Below are 14,328 nucleotides of genomic sequence, written 5' to 3' on the forward strand. Positions count from 1 at the left end.
ATATTCATTCTTGTGACACATCGGTGAAGTAGGCCAGTGTTATCTCCCTCTCACTGACAGGGAATCTGAGGTACCCAGAGAAGGAGTGAGTGACTTTGTAGGGTTGGCAAGAGCCTACTCCACCAAATAACCATTGAAGTGCCACTTAGGTGTTTAAACACTATCCTGTTCCAGCCTGCTGGAGTCCCTGAAAACTTGTTAATGCAAAAGGCAGGTGAGTCCTTCTCCTTGCTGCTCTTTGTGACTTAGTCTTAAGGCAAAGATGAAGGCACAGCATAAAAGCAGTGGTTCTTCAAAGAGGGCTCCCTTGCAGCAGCAGAAACCCTTCTTTCTGCCGGCAGCGTAACATCACCTCTCTGCCGGAAAGAAGACTTCTGCCAGCTGCCATGGTCTTGTAAGCACCTGGTGCCTTCCCATGGTGCACTGAGCTCCACTGCACCAGCTGTGCTGGCCAGGCATGGTGGAGCTGCTAGAGAAGCGCAGGGATCTGAATGTGCTCTGGTGGCTTGGCAGTGACAGCTGCTGTAGACAAACCCTCAGCATGCCAAAAAGTGAAGGGCTCTCTCTCTGAGCCTCTGCAGTACACTCGCAAACACACGGTGTCTCCTCTCTGGCTCATTCCAGACTTCTTTCATCTCCCAAAGAGCTCCGATGCCTTCTTCACTTGGAGCAGGTGTGTCATACTCAAGTAGCTGGCAGGCCATATTCCCTGCCCCAGCCAGGAGCTGGGTCATTCAGGCCAGACAAACCACCTCCAGATCCAGGCTGCAGGACTGAGGCCACTCACTCCCTCTTTTCCTGTTGCCACCTGCTTCCAATTTAATCACCAATGGCAACTGAAAACTGGAAATTCAGTGGCAGGTAAGAGGGAGGACAAACAGCAGCAATCACCACCCCTCCACCCTCACCCCCAGTTGCTAGCCCACACCAACACAGTGGCTCTGGTAGCCACAGCAATAAGTGTTATGGGCTGGCTCTGGGACTGGATTGTCCAGCCTCCAAGAAGCTCTACAGGCCAGGAGACCTAACACCGTGAGCTGTGTCCTACCTATGGGCTGTATGTTTGATATCCTTGACTTAAAGCATGATTCTGCCTGCTTCCCCCAAAGCATGCAGTGGAAAAGGGTCTGTCAGGTTGAACAGCTTGGTTAGTACTGGCAGATCAGGAAGCTGAAATCTGTGACTGGAGACTCCCCTGGCTGGTACCGCTTCATGAAAGGGTCTGCAAGTGGAGGTGCCCCTGAACCTGGCAGTGTTGGCATGCCAGACCAAGTGAGAGGCGGAGAGTGGGTGATTTAAGACCAAGGTAAAGACTAAAAATATAATTATAGTGTGGGTCTGCACAGTGCTCACCCCCCTGTGACTCTGTGGTGAGTGAAGGATGCTTTTCTTAAAAAAAAATAAAAATTAAAAAATTAAAAAGGAGAGAGTGAATTGTCCAGTGGCCAGCCCTAGCCAAAGGTCAAGTTATAGGCTGTTCCTCTTTCACAGACTAACCACTGAAGACAGCCAGGGACCATGAAGAGAAAGATCTCCCCAAAATGGCAATATATCCCTCTTCAAGATGTAGGCATGAGTTCCCAGAGCTTGTTTAGGTGCTGTGTCCCTGCATCCATAAAAGTGCAGGGAAAAACGGCCTGTGGGGTGAGAGAGTAAACTCTCTTAGGTGAAGCATTAGAACTGTGGCTGAGGAGCAAGGACTTCCTAGACATGGCTGAAGCAGTGAAGGGTACCCCCTCACAACCCATAGGAAGAGTTGGGCTGAAAAGGAATCAATTAATGGGGCCATGCAACTTCAGAGGCACCCAGAGATGTTTAGTTCCCATCTGCTACTGTTCTTGAATCTTAGGCACACACAGACTCCTCCTTCATAGTTGCTCCTTGCATTGGTAGTTAGATACCAAAGTGATCAGTGCCTTAGAAATGCCAAAGAAAAACTAATCAGGTAAATAGTATCCAAGCATGGAAATCTGATACTGGGGAGCATAACTGTTGGCATTGCAGGGATATCTATGCATAATCAAATTCCCAGTGTCCTGGACCAGCCCAGGCTGAGCTCAGAAGAAACCTGGGTTGAATCCTATATGCCTAGCCTCTTTCAGGTGCTTCAATTTCTGTTTAAGGATGTTGAGAGAATCTTTATGGGACACTGCTTCAACTGCCTAGTCTACTACAAAGCTGTGCTGGCGGAACAATCTGTCGGCAAAACTCTGAGCGAGTCCACGCAAAGCTCCCCTGTGGCAGCAGGATCATGCTTTCTGCCAGCAGAATGCTCTCTTGGTGGCATATCCTTTTGCTACCAATTGGCAGCAAATAGAAGATGCACCCAGACACCCCCACGCCTTCTGTTGGCTGCCACAGTCCCTGCTGGTATCTTGCACTTTGTGCCCTGGCAGTCTACTTGCTGCCATTGAGCCACGCAAAGCCTTTTTGGGATAGTTGTAAACCAGATTGAAGTTACCTTCATTGTCCCCGGCATGGCCTCCTGTTGGAAAAGTCTAGGAGTGGAAATAGCCGTGGGCTGCTTAGAGCCCGAACTCCCTGCATACAGTAGGTGAATGTGAAGTCTCCTCATGCTTTATCCTTGACTGATCAAACAGCTGTGCTGGGTATTATTAGGCTTGCTCTTTGCAAGACAGTTTAGTCCCTTAAGATCTCATAGGATTTCTCACCCTCCCGTGAGCAAGCAAATCAGTGTGCAAGTTCCTCTGCCATCAATCCAAGCAGCTTGGCAGTGCCTCTGCCAGGAATGTAACCCAAGAACATGTTCTCCATGAAGTGGTGGCATCTGTGCCTGGACCTCCTGCACACATGCCTCTTAGCTGGCTGAACTCTTCCTGGGGAGCCTCTGGGCAGGTACACTTCAGCCCAACTGCCTTATGAAGACATAGCAAGTTCCCTTTTCCAGCTTGTCAAGGGCAGTTATTTCTGTATCAGTGACACCAGTGCAAGGGTCCAGAGGGAAATACAAGGAAAAATGGGGGGCACTGCTTGGAGGGAACCCAAAAGACATAATGAGCTCATTTTCCACCTGGCTTCATTCTGCAAGTGATGCAAATGTCTAATACCCTGAGTTTAGGGCGAGCTGACCCCAGTGCTGTACATCCACTGCTTTTACTCTGCTCTCACATTTGTCAGTAGGAATCAGAGACCTACAGTCCTAATGTCTTCCCAAGAAAATTTAGAAAGTGGGGCTGGCAGTGTGGAAACATGTTGATGAGCCTGTATGAGTGTTAATGCATGGGCCTATGCTCACTCCTACCTCGTGGCTGGCCCTCCAAGGATAAAATCCCAACTACTGTTGGCAATCAAAAATAGATTCTCCTTTAGCTCACGGTCAAGAATACTATGATTTTGAAACTGAAATCCTGGTGTTGTGCACCTCAGCAGCTGCACATTTGGGGTGTTGTTAATAAATTAGAGGGAATTCACAGAAGAGTGACAAAAATAAGTAAGGCCCTAGAAAAACTCTTATACGAGGAGAGATTGAAAAGACTGTAACCTTCATCCCAATCAATGCTGCAGGTTCTTGTTGGCATAGCCATGTGGCAAAGGGGGATACAGAGGCTTGAGTTCTGCTTGTTACCACTGTGCTAACAGAGGTCTCTGCTGTAGAGCTAGAAATACAGCAAAACTGAACTTCTACAGTAGAACAGGTTTGACTTTTGACAGTTGTTTTACTACAGCAGTGCAAAGGACAGCTTTGCTGATGAAACTGTGTCTGCACTTGGAGTGCTTTGGTATAAAGATATTCCGCTACAGACAAAGCACTCTTAGTATAGACATGGCCTGAGGGAAGGAGACAGATAAAGAACACATGATAAAAGTGTGCAGGCATACTATAGGCAAAGGATCTTGTGTAACACATGAGCAATGGGACTGATCAAATTAAATGGGGTAATTAAATGGGGACAAAATCAAAATGAATAAAAACATGTTCACATAATGCATTATTCCTCTGTGGAACTCTGCTACCCAAAGTCACTGAAGCCAAAACGTACTAACTCTCAGAAAAAAGGGCTGGACATTTCCCCAGAGACCAAAGCCATACCAAATTCTCACAAGAGGAATTCTATAAGGGATATTAATTAAAATGTAGGCTTTGGATCTTGACCCTTGCTCCAGTGCTTATGTCTCATCTTGGTTTGTAATTAGGCGCTGGGGCTGTTACCACCTATCTCCCTGCTGGGGGGTCCTTACATCTCTCCCTGAAGCATCTGCTGTTGGCCACTGCTAGATGCAGGTTACTAGACCAGATGGACCTGGGTCTGCTCCAGAATGGCAGTTCCACAGATCCTGTGCAGATACAGGGATGGGTGTGTATTTGGTGACAATGCCTGGGAACATATTATGTGTATGTGTTGCCTGGGAAGGAGGTAAGGAAGGCACAGAGGATGACACAGAGGGCAGTTGTTGCCTCAGTCGGTTTCTGGTGTTCTCATTTGTTCTTTCTTCTCTTGTTTCACAGGGAATTTTAAAGGTCTGTGTAAGCAAATCGATCACTTCCCTGAGGATATAGATTATGAAGCCGACGCAGCAGAATATTTCCTCCGTAAGTCTGCAGGTCCTTTTCCTTGGAGTCGATCACGGGTGGTAGGGCTGGGTGCCCATTCCTTGCTGCAGGTGACTCAGTGCAAAGTCTGGTTCCCTTGAGGATTATCATAATGGATGAGGCAAAATTTGGAGGAACTGGGTGGGGGCATCCCTTCTGAATCTCTCTCTCAGAAGGGCTCCTCTTCCTTCACTCTCACTCCTACCCTCCAGAGACCCTCTCTACCAGCATGCTCGACTCAGACTTGCTCTGATGACTAAGAGATTTTTAACTAATGGTAATATAGTCTGATAAAACCTGCAGCCCTTCAACCTCATCCCACCCCTAAAGATACTGGAGAGTTATTGACAAGATGAAAACATCTCTAAGGTCTCAGAGGATTCTCCCATTCACTCTGAAAACTAGATAAATAACGGGTTTCCAGTAAAGGGGGAAGGAAAAGTAGAAAATGCAGAAACATTGACTGCATCATCAGTTGTAATCTGCCCTCAGGTGAGGAGGACTGATGATCATCACTGAGGGTTAAGGATAAAGCCTTTCACTTCATCCTGTTGGCCATTGGCTTCATCTGGACCCCAGGCAAGAGGAGCAGAGGGCTCGAGTATCAGGACCCAAGACTTTCCCTTCTAAGTCACTGTCTCTAATGCATGATGCCAATCATTTGTGACCAGAAGTAATTACCCTTTGATAACTGTTGCTTCACATCAGATGGGTCAATGGTCTTAGTCCATTTCTGGATCATCACCGAAACCATCACCATGGGTGACACTACTGAGCATCACATTGGAGCATGACTGAGCCATAGTTACTGAATTCCCTCTGAAGGGTTAGGCACACTATTAGTGCATATAACTCTGTGTGTGTGTGTGTGTGTGTGTGTGTTTACTCATATACAGTGGAGACATTACACTGCTGCTGCTGTACCAGTTGTAGGAATAAAAATTTTGCCCTCCTATTCTCTGTTTCCATCCAATTTCAGAAATAAATAGGTTGTACAGGTCAGGACTTCTGCTCCTCCAAGCTTTCCTATCTTCCTGCCTCCCAAGCTGTTGATCGGGGTCCTTTCATGAAGTTAGCATTCACTGAAGGTGGCTTTGTACCAGAACCATAGAACAGTGACACTGGGAACTGGATAGTAAAAGTAAAGGCTGCTTGATCTGAGACTTCTCTTTGGAGCACAAAAAACAAAATGTATGTCCCAGGGCCACTGATAAAAACGCTATGATTTGAGCATGTTGTGTCACTGTAAGAGAACACAAGTAGAAAGCAGAGACAGTGGAGATCAGAGTTTAGCCTGGGACCTATGAACAGGGGGAACCACCTGAGGAGGCTGTGTCTGTGTAGCCTTCATTATGTAAAAAAACCCCCACTTTTGTCCACTGTAAAAAGAGAGGCTCTATTCTTTCACCTTGGATTAGTAGGAATCTCTTCTCTTCAGTCCACCCTGCTGATTCAGCTCCTCCTTCCTGTTCTCCTTCCCTGAGCACAATTCCTGTTGGCATGAAAAGAGGAGATCTTCACCCTAGAGGTGTTCAAAAGAAGAGGCTCAGAAAACCTTCAGGGCTGGGATCTCTGAAGGTTACCAGTGGTGATTTGTGTTGGGGCATAATGGAGATACAAGAGAACCATGCAGTTGAAGAGGAGATTTGGGCTTCCTTAACATTCATTGATACAGATGAAAGAGTAAGAAAATCACAGGATTTTCTCATCCTTTTGAAACAGTTTCCCACCTGCTACTAGCTGACCTGAAGTTGTTTCTTTAGACTGTGTTTCTGCTGCATCACTCACATGTGCACTGTACTGCTCTTAAGTAGCAGAGCTATAAACCCTGGTGTGGGTACCAGCATTCCTCAGCATGCAGCTGGGTGCTGCTTCCTAGCATTGCTTTGTTGTCGCAGAGTTGTTTGGGGTGCAGCAGCAGCTAGCAGTCATTTGTGGTTAGGGGAGAAAAAGAGCTTTGAAACAGGTGTTTTGTAGGGGGAAGCACATGCAGAACTACAGATCATAGGAGAAGGCAAAAACAGGTCAAATATTAGGCCTGCTGGCTTTGACAGTGTTTCCTATAAAACAAATCCCCAAGATGGAAACCCCAAGGGAAAATCCCTAAGTTCATGCAGGCAGGATGGTGGGGGTTTCACCAAACCTAGTAAAGTACTTGCTGGGTCATGCCTGGTAGAAGTAGCCTAATGCAGTACTAGAGCTGACTAGAGAAGGCCTTAGTTGAACAGGTTCTTTTAAGGACTTTTGGCTGAACTGGAGCTTATTGAGGCTCCTCCTGGGTCATGTCTAGTAGTGACTGGCTGGTAGGTTGTTTATTACCTTAAGGTTAGGTCAGGATAGCCAGGAAAATAGGAGAGTGGAGCTTGAGGCCTGATTGGAAGGGCTCAACGTTTGTTTCTGCAATGACCATTCAGGTAAGATAGCTCAGGTTCCTTGCGATCAAATGGGCAGGGTTAAGGAAGGAAGACTGTATCAGTGTGACTCTGCCAGGAGATTCTGTAGGTGGGTAACAAGCAATTGAACAGGGATACATACCCCAATACAAGGGCAACTCTTCTCCCTTACAAACTACAGGATCTGTACTGAACCTGGAAAGACGGACTGGTTTTAATATCAGCCCTTTGTAGTATGACTGTGGAGCTTCTGAGATCACTAAAACAAGAATGGAGATTAGAGACCTTTACCTCTCAGATAATGTCCTCAGCTCCCAATTTCACATTGTGACCTTGTGTCTTCCCAGGAGGTGTGGATTGAAGGATAAAGGCCCAGTCAACAAATGCTAGGGACAGTATGTAACACTGAGACTCCCCTCAAGGCTTGTCTATACAAAGGGCATCCACTTGGCATTGCTTACTGTCATTTGGCTCCCCACTGTTAAATCCTCCCCTGCTTTCCAGAAGCCATTAGGATAGCTCTTATTACCATCCCACTGCCTGAAATAGAGCCAGGTGGAAAGGGAAAACAGGCAAGAGGTTCCTCCCTGCCCCTCATGTTTATCACACGCCAGGCTTGGGTGAGAGTCAGCCCCTGAGTGAATTGAGTACTCATGCCTTTCATGGCAGATGGTTTCCAGCAGGGCCCATGAGCCACTTGCCCCTCCTGTCAAGAGAAACTCCCTTTGTTCAGCTTGGTTCTCTGAAATGAGAAGGGATAGGAGGAAGGATTTGCTTCTGTCCTTTTCCCATCTTTGTTCTGGAAGCAGATTTGCACTAGGCATGCCTGACACCTGGGCACACTCCAGACATTAGCAGATCATTTATCACCTGAGAAGAGACGGTTCATAAAAAATAAAAATAAATAAAAAAGCAAACTCTGCCTCCTGGGACACAGAGGGGAGCGTGTGACAAGGAACACCATAGGCTTTTGCTGGGTAGAAGCATGTGCTGACACTCTGTGTGTATGTGTGTGCATGTGCACTGCTGCTTCCTGATGGTTGAAGTACATGTGAGCTCTTCCAGGGTTGCATGTGTGTAACTTTGCACATGTGTGCACTGCCATTCTCTACTGAATGGACTCTGCCCTTCCATTAGCTCCCTAGGAAGAGTCCCTTGTTTCTGGAGGGTAAAGTTGGGAGTTTTACTTTGGAGTACCCCTGGTGACTGCATCCTCTGTCTCTAGCTACACATTGTTGCTCTGCATTGGGATCTCTTTTCCAACCCCCTTAAAATTCTCTCCTTTTGGAGGCTAGCTCACTTTCCAAATGAATAGGAATCAACTAAATTTTTGGGAGAAGCATTTGTAACCAATGCATCCAGCTGCATTGCCTTGTAAAAGGAAATAACCTATTCTGCTGAAGTCCCCTGTCCTGGATGTGGTATGGACCTGTACCACCCCACCCCACCCCACCCCTCTCTCCCCCAGCCATAATGCCCGAGCATTTGGCAATCCAACATGTAGGCACGGTGTTGGTGACCGCTCTCTCCTTTGGCTGACACTTTTTGTTTCTGTCTCTCCATCCCTTGCTGCCTCTTGATTCCTCTCTGAATCACTCTGCCACCTCTTTATTTCTCTCCATCTCCTTCTCCCCCACGCATGCTACATCCTATTGTTTTCCTGCTGCTTCTGTTCCCTCCCCTACTGGTTTCTCTCTGTCTCTTCATATTGTTTTCTCTTCCCGTTTTCCTCTCTCTCACATACATGCTATTATCTCTTCCCCTCTCTTTCTTTTTCTTTTCCACAGGGGCCGTAAGGGCCTCTAGTATTTTTCCAATCCTGAGTGTGATTCTGCTTTTCATGGGTGGACTCTGCATCGCAGCCAGCGAATTCTACAAAACCCGACACAACATCATCCTTAGTGCCGGCATCTTCTTTGTGTCTGCAGGTAAAGAAGCAAGGGGCAAAAGGGCTGGGAGAAAAGGGCAGCAAAAGAGAGGAGATCATAATTGAATAATGAGAGAGGAGATCTGCATAATGAAGGAGATGCAGCCAAGGGAAGAGAGAAATGACAAGTCGCCCAGTTAATGGAATGGCAGGGGCAGAAGGGCAAGGGGGTGATGTGTTTGCATGGGCACAAAGGGCACTGTGTAGTTTGGGGTCTAGATGAGCTTTATTTCAGCTGGGAGAACAATGTCCAACAAGAAAGAACCAATGAAAAGTCAGCATGAGAGTGAGTACGTTGTGACTTACTCTGACATTCTGCATTTGAACAGTAGCACAAAATGGCAGCTCCTGCTTACAGGGAAAGTCCTCTACATCTACCAGTGCAGCATGCAGAAAACAGAATGGCTCCATTTCATTTCAGTTATATGCCTTCAGAAAAGAGGGACTCTGACACTGGATAGACATCAACAAGACATGGAGCCCCCACCCAAGTGGCAACCTCATTGCTACCAACCTGTCTAGAGGAAGCAGGGGGTGGGGAGAGTGAATCTTCAGGGCAGAATTAAGAGCTTTTCTGGGACAAACTGCTGGGAAAATAGGATCTCAGAATTGGATAAGTGTAAAGCCTGAGCAGCCCATCCATGCCTGCTGGAGGAGAAGGTTTCTCTATGGCAAGCAGAACTGAAGATCCCATAGTGGGATGAAGCCTCAGGTTCCAGGAACTCACGGACTGAAGGACTCTCATTCGGGATCCCCACTGAGGGCTTCAACCAGGGCAAAGTGGCTCTGAACAGACAGGTGCATCAGCAATGGCCTATTCTTGTGGGTAGAGAAGGCCTCTAAGATCCAAAGCTTTAGTCCTTTCCCCTGCAGGTGTCCTTTCTCTCTCTGATACTCTAATGGTTTCTCTCTCCCTCTTCCCCTTGCCTGCAGGTCTGAGTAATATAATTGGCATCATTGTGTACATATCAGCCAATGCTGGAGACCCCTCGAAGAGTGACTCCAAGAAGAACAGTTACTCCTATGGTTGGTCCTTCTACTTTGGGGCTCTGTCCTTCATTATAGCTGAGATGGTGGGAGTGCTGGCTGTCCACATGTTTATTGACCGGCACAAACAGCTGCGTGCCAACGCTCGTGCCACGGACTACCTCCAGTCCTCTGCCATTACCCGCATCCCCAGCTACCGCTACCGCTATCAGAGACGCAGTCGCTCCAGCTCCCGTTCCACTGAGCCTTCACACTCCAGGGATGCCTCACCTGTCGGGATCAAAGGGTTCAATACCCTCCCATCAACAGAGATCTCGATGTACACCCTGACCAGGGACCCCCTGAAGGCTGCCACTACCCCTACCGCCACTTACAATTCTGACAGGGATAACAGCTTCCTCCAAGTTCACAACTGTATCCAGAAAGAGAACAAGGACTCTATCCACACTAACACAGCCAACCGCCGGACCACCCCGGTATGAAGCCGTCACCAGGAGCTGAAAATGGGGAAGGAGCAGGCGGGAGGCGGGAGGTGGGAGGGATGGGGAAGGGTGGAGAAGGGAGGGGGCTGTGGGGGAGGGAAGGGGAGGGAGAGGAGAAGGCAACCATGGAAGGGAGGGGAACTTTCCAAACGCAAAAAAAAAAAAAGAAAAAAAAGAACAAAAAAAGAACAAAAAACACAAACAGTAGACAAAAGACAACAGCGAAAAGAAATGAAAGAAAAGAAACCGCAACAGCAACAAAAAAACTTAAAAAAACAGAAAAAGAAAAAAAAGAAAAAACTTTAAAAACCGAAAGAGATTTAAAAAAAATAGAAAATCAATTTAAAAGAAAATGCATGATTTCCCATGTACCATTATTTTAACATTTAATAAAAAGAGATTTAACAAAAAAAAGGGGGGAGGGGAGACACCAAGAACCACCACCACCACCAACAAAACGAGACAAACCCAGCGGGAGAAGGAGACGGCAGCTCTTTGGAATTTTTCGGGTTTTATTCTCTCATTTTTCCGGTTTGTTTTCCGTTCACTTTTAACCCAGCATAGACTGGGTGTGAAGGCCTCGGGGAAGTTGGGCAGGGATCCATTACCAATGAGATGTGAGCATCTTTGGGCATTCTAGGGGTTCACAAAGACCATGAGGACCTCTGGGTTAAGTATGACCAAGTCTCTGGGATCCATGGAGATCTGTGTGGCTTTTGTGGGGTTCTTGGGGGTTGTAAGTGACTCTCCTGTCCTTGGGGAAGCCAGGAGCTTATGTTGATTCACTGGTGCCTAGGGCTCCCAAGAAGGTGGAGATGGTAACCTACCTGGACTCACTAGTCACTGAGAATCCTAGGGTTAACAGTGACACTGCAAAAAAAAAAGTGTGGGGGGGGGTCTAAAAAGGTGGAATTTTTTTAATAAAACAACAATGACTATAAATAAATGTAAATATAAAAAGTGGATTTACTGGAAAGGAAACCAGATAGTATTTTTCTGTTCAATTTTTGTTTACTCCAGCTTTAAACTGTGAAAGGGGGTGGGGGGGAAATGGGGGGTTTATGGCAGAAGTGCAGGCTAGCAGGGGCAGGGCTCCTAAAAAGAAATCTGAACTTGAGTCCATTCAATAAGACACAAAAATCACTGAGGGAGCCTGGAGCTTGCCCAGCTGGGAGGAGAGGACCTGCTACCCCTTGGGAAATGGGGGCATTGTGCTAGGCAACCTCCACTGCTGCTATTGTGGGGATGGGAGACAAAAATAAGGGCCATCTGCTAATAAGGAGACATGCTCACACACCCATATATACACTCACTCCTTTGGGGTAGTCAGGCCTAGGAAGCTATGCCCACTGCTGTGCCACGCCACTCCCTTTCATGTCTCATCAGCCCCAGGCTGCAACCTGCTGCAAAGGGTCTGACCCCAACTGCCATTGATGGCAGTGGGAGCCTTTCCATTGACATCAAGGAGCTTTAGGGTGGAGGCCCCCCTCCCACACCCACAGACCTGGTGCTCACACAGGCATTCACAAGGCCTGCTTCCCCACTGCCTGGCCTCACTGCGTGTGATTTATTCCCAAGCAGAGCAGAGGCAGTCGCTCACTTGCCCCGGTTCTCATGTCTCCTGTTCACTCTGCCTGGGGTAAATGACATGGAGCAGGGCAGGGCAGTGAGGCTTATACTCATACACATATGCTCCCCTTTTCCTGCTCATACACTGTGCCTGAGTCTCCTCTCCTGCTGGCTGAGCTCCAGAGTACTCCATTGACTTGAGTGCAATTACCCCCTAGCAATGAATGGGACAGGAGCCCCAGGTCTCCCACGTTCACAGGCCTCAATTCCCCTTTACCAACATGCTCCCATCCCTACCCCTTCCTTCAAGAATGTAAATCCCACACATCTCCTCACCACGCCTACAGCACGCATCCATTGTGGCCATGCCCATGCCAGGGACTTGCCCTGATGCGTAGTGCCAGTGCTTTGTTGAGGAGGAGGAACAGTGGGCTCGAGGTCCCAGAAACCATTTTTAATTCAGCTCCCTGTTTAATGCTGCTACCAGGACACAGAAAGGGATGATGAGGTGGGAGTGGGCAAAGGCAAACCGAGAAAGAGAATATTATTGGTGTGCCTCTGTGCCACACTCAGTCAGCTGCAGGCCAGCTCAGGGCCAGCATAGATGGACCTGACAGGGGTAGATCCAGGGCTGAGGGTTTACTGCATGTGTCAGTTGATGCTGCCCCAACCCTGATGCTTCCTATTCCTGTTCCTGCTGCTCCAGTGTTAAGAGTCTGAGGCCCATTCAGTTCCCACTGTTCCTTTAAAGGTCTCTTGACACCCAGATATTGCTGCTTCATCCTACTTTCTCTCTCTGCACAGGAAAGTGGGCTCCCTTCCAGAGCAGCATGTGGGACATTTTAAGCCCAGGGTTGAATGAATTCCCTCCAGGCCTCAGGGAAGAAAGTCTGGCACTGATGCAGCAGCAGGGATGAAGTTTAGATCAAACTGGTCATCTCACAGGGATGCCTCAGTTTGTACTGGGTGTCTGGGATTCTTGCTGAATCCCAGTCCTCTCCCAGCCTGCCATCCCCACCTGGTCCCCAAACCTCATCAAATGTACAAGAATAAGTTTAAAAAATTACCCCCCTCCTACTCCTAGAGATGAGTTAAAACTGGTTTCCCAACCTCTGAAATAGACAGAGGTATGATCTTTTGGTTAAATCCAAAGCTGCTTTCAAGCTCTAGAGCACTTGCAGAATGAAATGAGATGATGAGTGAGCGCCTGAGTGTGAGTGAGTGTGTCAGAGAGGGAGAGGGAGAGAGAGAGAGAAGAGGGAGGACTAGGACTGGCAAGGAAGTCTTTTCCAAGGCTAATGCTTATGTCCAGCTCAAACCAGTTCAAGAAACCAACCTCCATTTTCTTTATTTTGTGGTTTTTTTCAGACTGTTAAAAAGAAAAAATTTTAAAAAGAGAAAATTACAAAAAAAAAAAAATATCCTGGTACATGAAATAAAGATTTTTTTTTATAAGTCGGTCCTCACTCACGTGGCTTTATTGGGGAATCTGGAAGAGAAGAATTCTCACAGGAAGTCCCCAAAGGACACCCAAAGTGCCAAAGTAGTTTTGAGGGAGGGAGTTTGGCCCAGTTAGGAGAGGTTCCCATTTTTCTTTGTTCTTCCCCTGTGATTGCAAACCAAAAAGAAGGGTGATGGTGGTAGGGGAGATCAGAGGTTGGGGAGAGTCTGCAGGGAACAGGCTTTACTCTATTGTTTTTTAAGTAAATGCAGTTAAGCTGGTTTGGTTGGGGTTTTCTGAAATAGAAGTTGAGACCAAGTGCCTTGTGGGCTTTGCTTACCTTCTTCTGAAGCCCCCGGTTCATGGGGTATTTATCTTACGAGGTTGGCAATTCTTACAATATGTGTTGTATTGCTTAAAGCAGTGGTGCTACACCTTTTGAAACTCAAAGTACCCCTTATTAGACTCAAGACATCCCTCAGAAAATGCCAGCTCTTAGCCTTCACTCATTTCTTGACTACAGAAAAATAACAGAGCAATTCTTCTTTTGCAAAGAACTTAGCACGACCACAACAGGTCAGCGTGATTTTGACAATATGGATTCCTATTTGAAATCTCTGGGTTTAGCTTGTGAATCATGTGTAAGTGTTTCCACACTAAACAGGTGCATGCCACCTTGCAGCACCCCTAAAAGGATCTTGCAGCACCCTGGCTGAGAATCGTTAGTTTAAAGACCAAGTTCCTGGAGTCACGGGAAATACAAAACTTTCATTTAAAAATAAAAAGTGACTTACTAGCTGTTTTGGACATGGGGAAGAGTCTCAAACTATGAAGATAGTGCAGGCTAAACACCTAAGAACATGAAGGGAAATAAAATACATGCATTTTTTTTTAAATCTCGTGCTTTTTAGCCACTTTTATTATCTAAGGGGAGCCTGTCTCATGAGTCTTGGATGCTTGGGGGTGACAAGATTAGC

The 14,328-nt window shown here is 47.1% G+C and overlaps 1 protein-coding gene across 2 annotated transcripts in view; it reads left to right on the top strand.

Moving 5' to 3' along the window:
• Window positions 1-10,369, top strand: part of CACNG2 (calcium voltage-gated channel auxiliary subunit gamma 2) — a 97,537-nt gene extending 87,168 nt beyond the window's left edge. For both annotated transcript variants that reach the window (XM_006025977.2, XM_025206889.1), the window contains 3 exons: window positions 4,469-4,552; window positions 8,733-8,873; window positions 9,806-10,369. In XM_006025977.2, coding sequence (XP_006026039.2) covers window positions 4,469-4,552; window positions 8,733-8,873; window positions 9,806-10,341 — 761 coding nt within the window. In that variant the 3' untranslated portion in view covers window positions 10,342-10,369. The remainder of the gene's footprint in view (window positions 1-4,468; window positions 4,553-8,732; window positions 8,874-9,805) is intronic.
• The last annotated feature ends 3,959 nt before the right edge of the window (window positions 10,370-14,328 follow it).

Source organism: Alligator sinensis, unplaced genomic scaffold, assembly GCF_000455745.1.
Source record: "Alligator sinensis unplaced genomic scaffold, ASM45574v1 scaffold215_3, whole genome shotgun sequence".
Taxonomy (NCBI): Eukaryota; Metazoa; Chordata; order Crocodylia; family Alligatoridae; genus Alligator; species Alligator sinensis.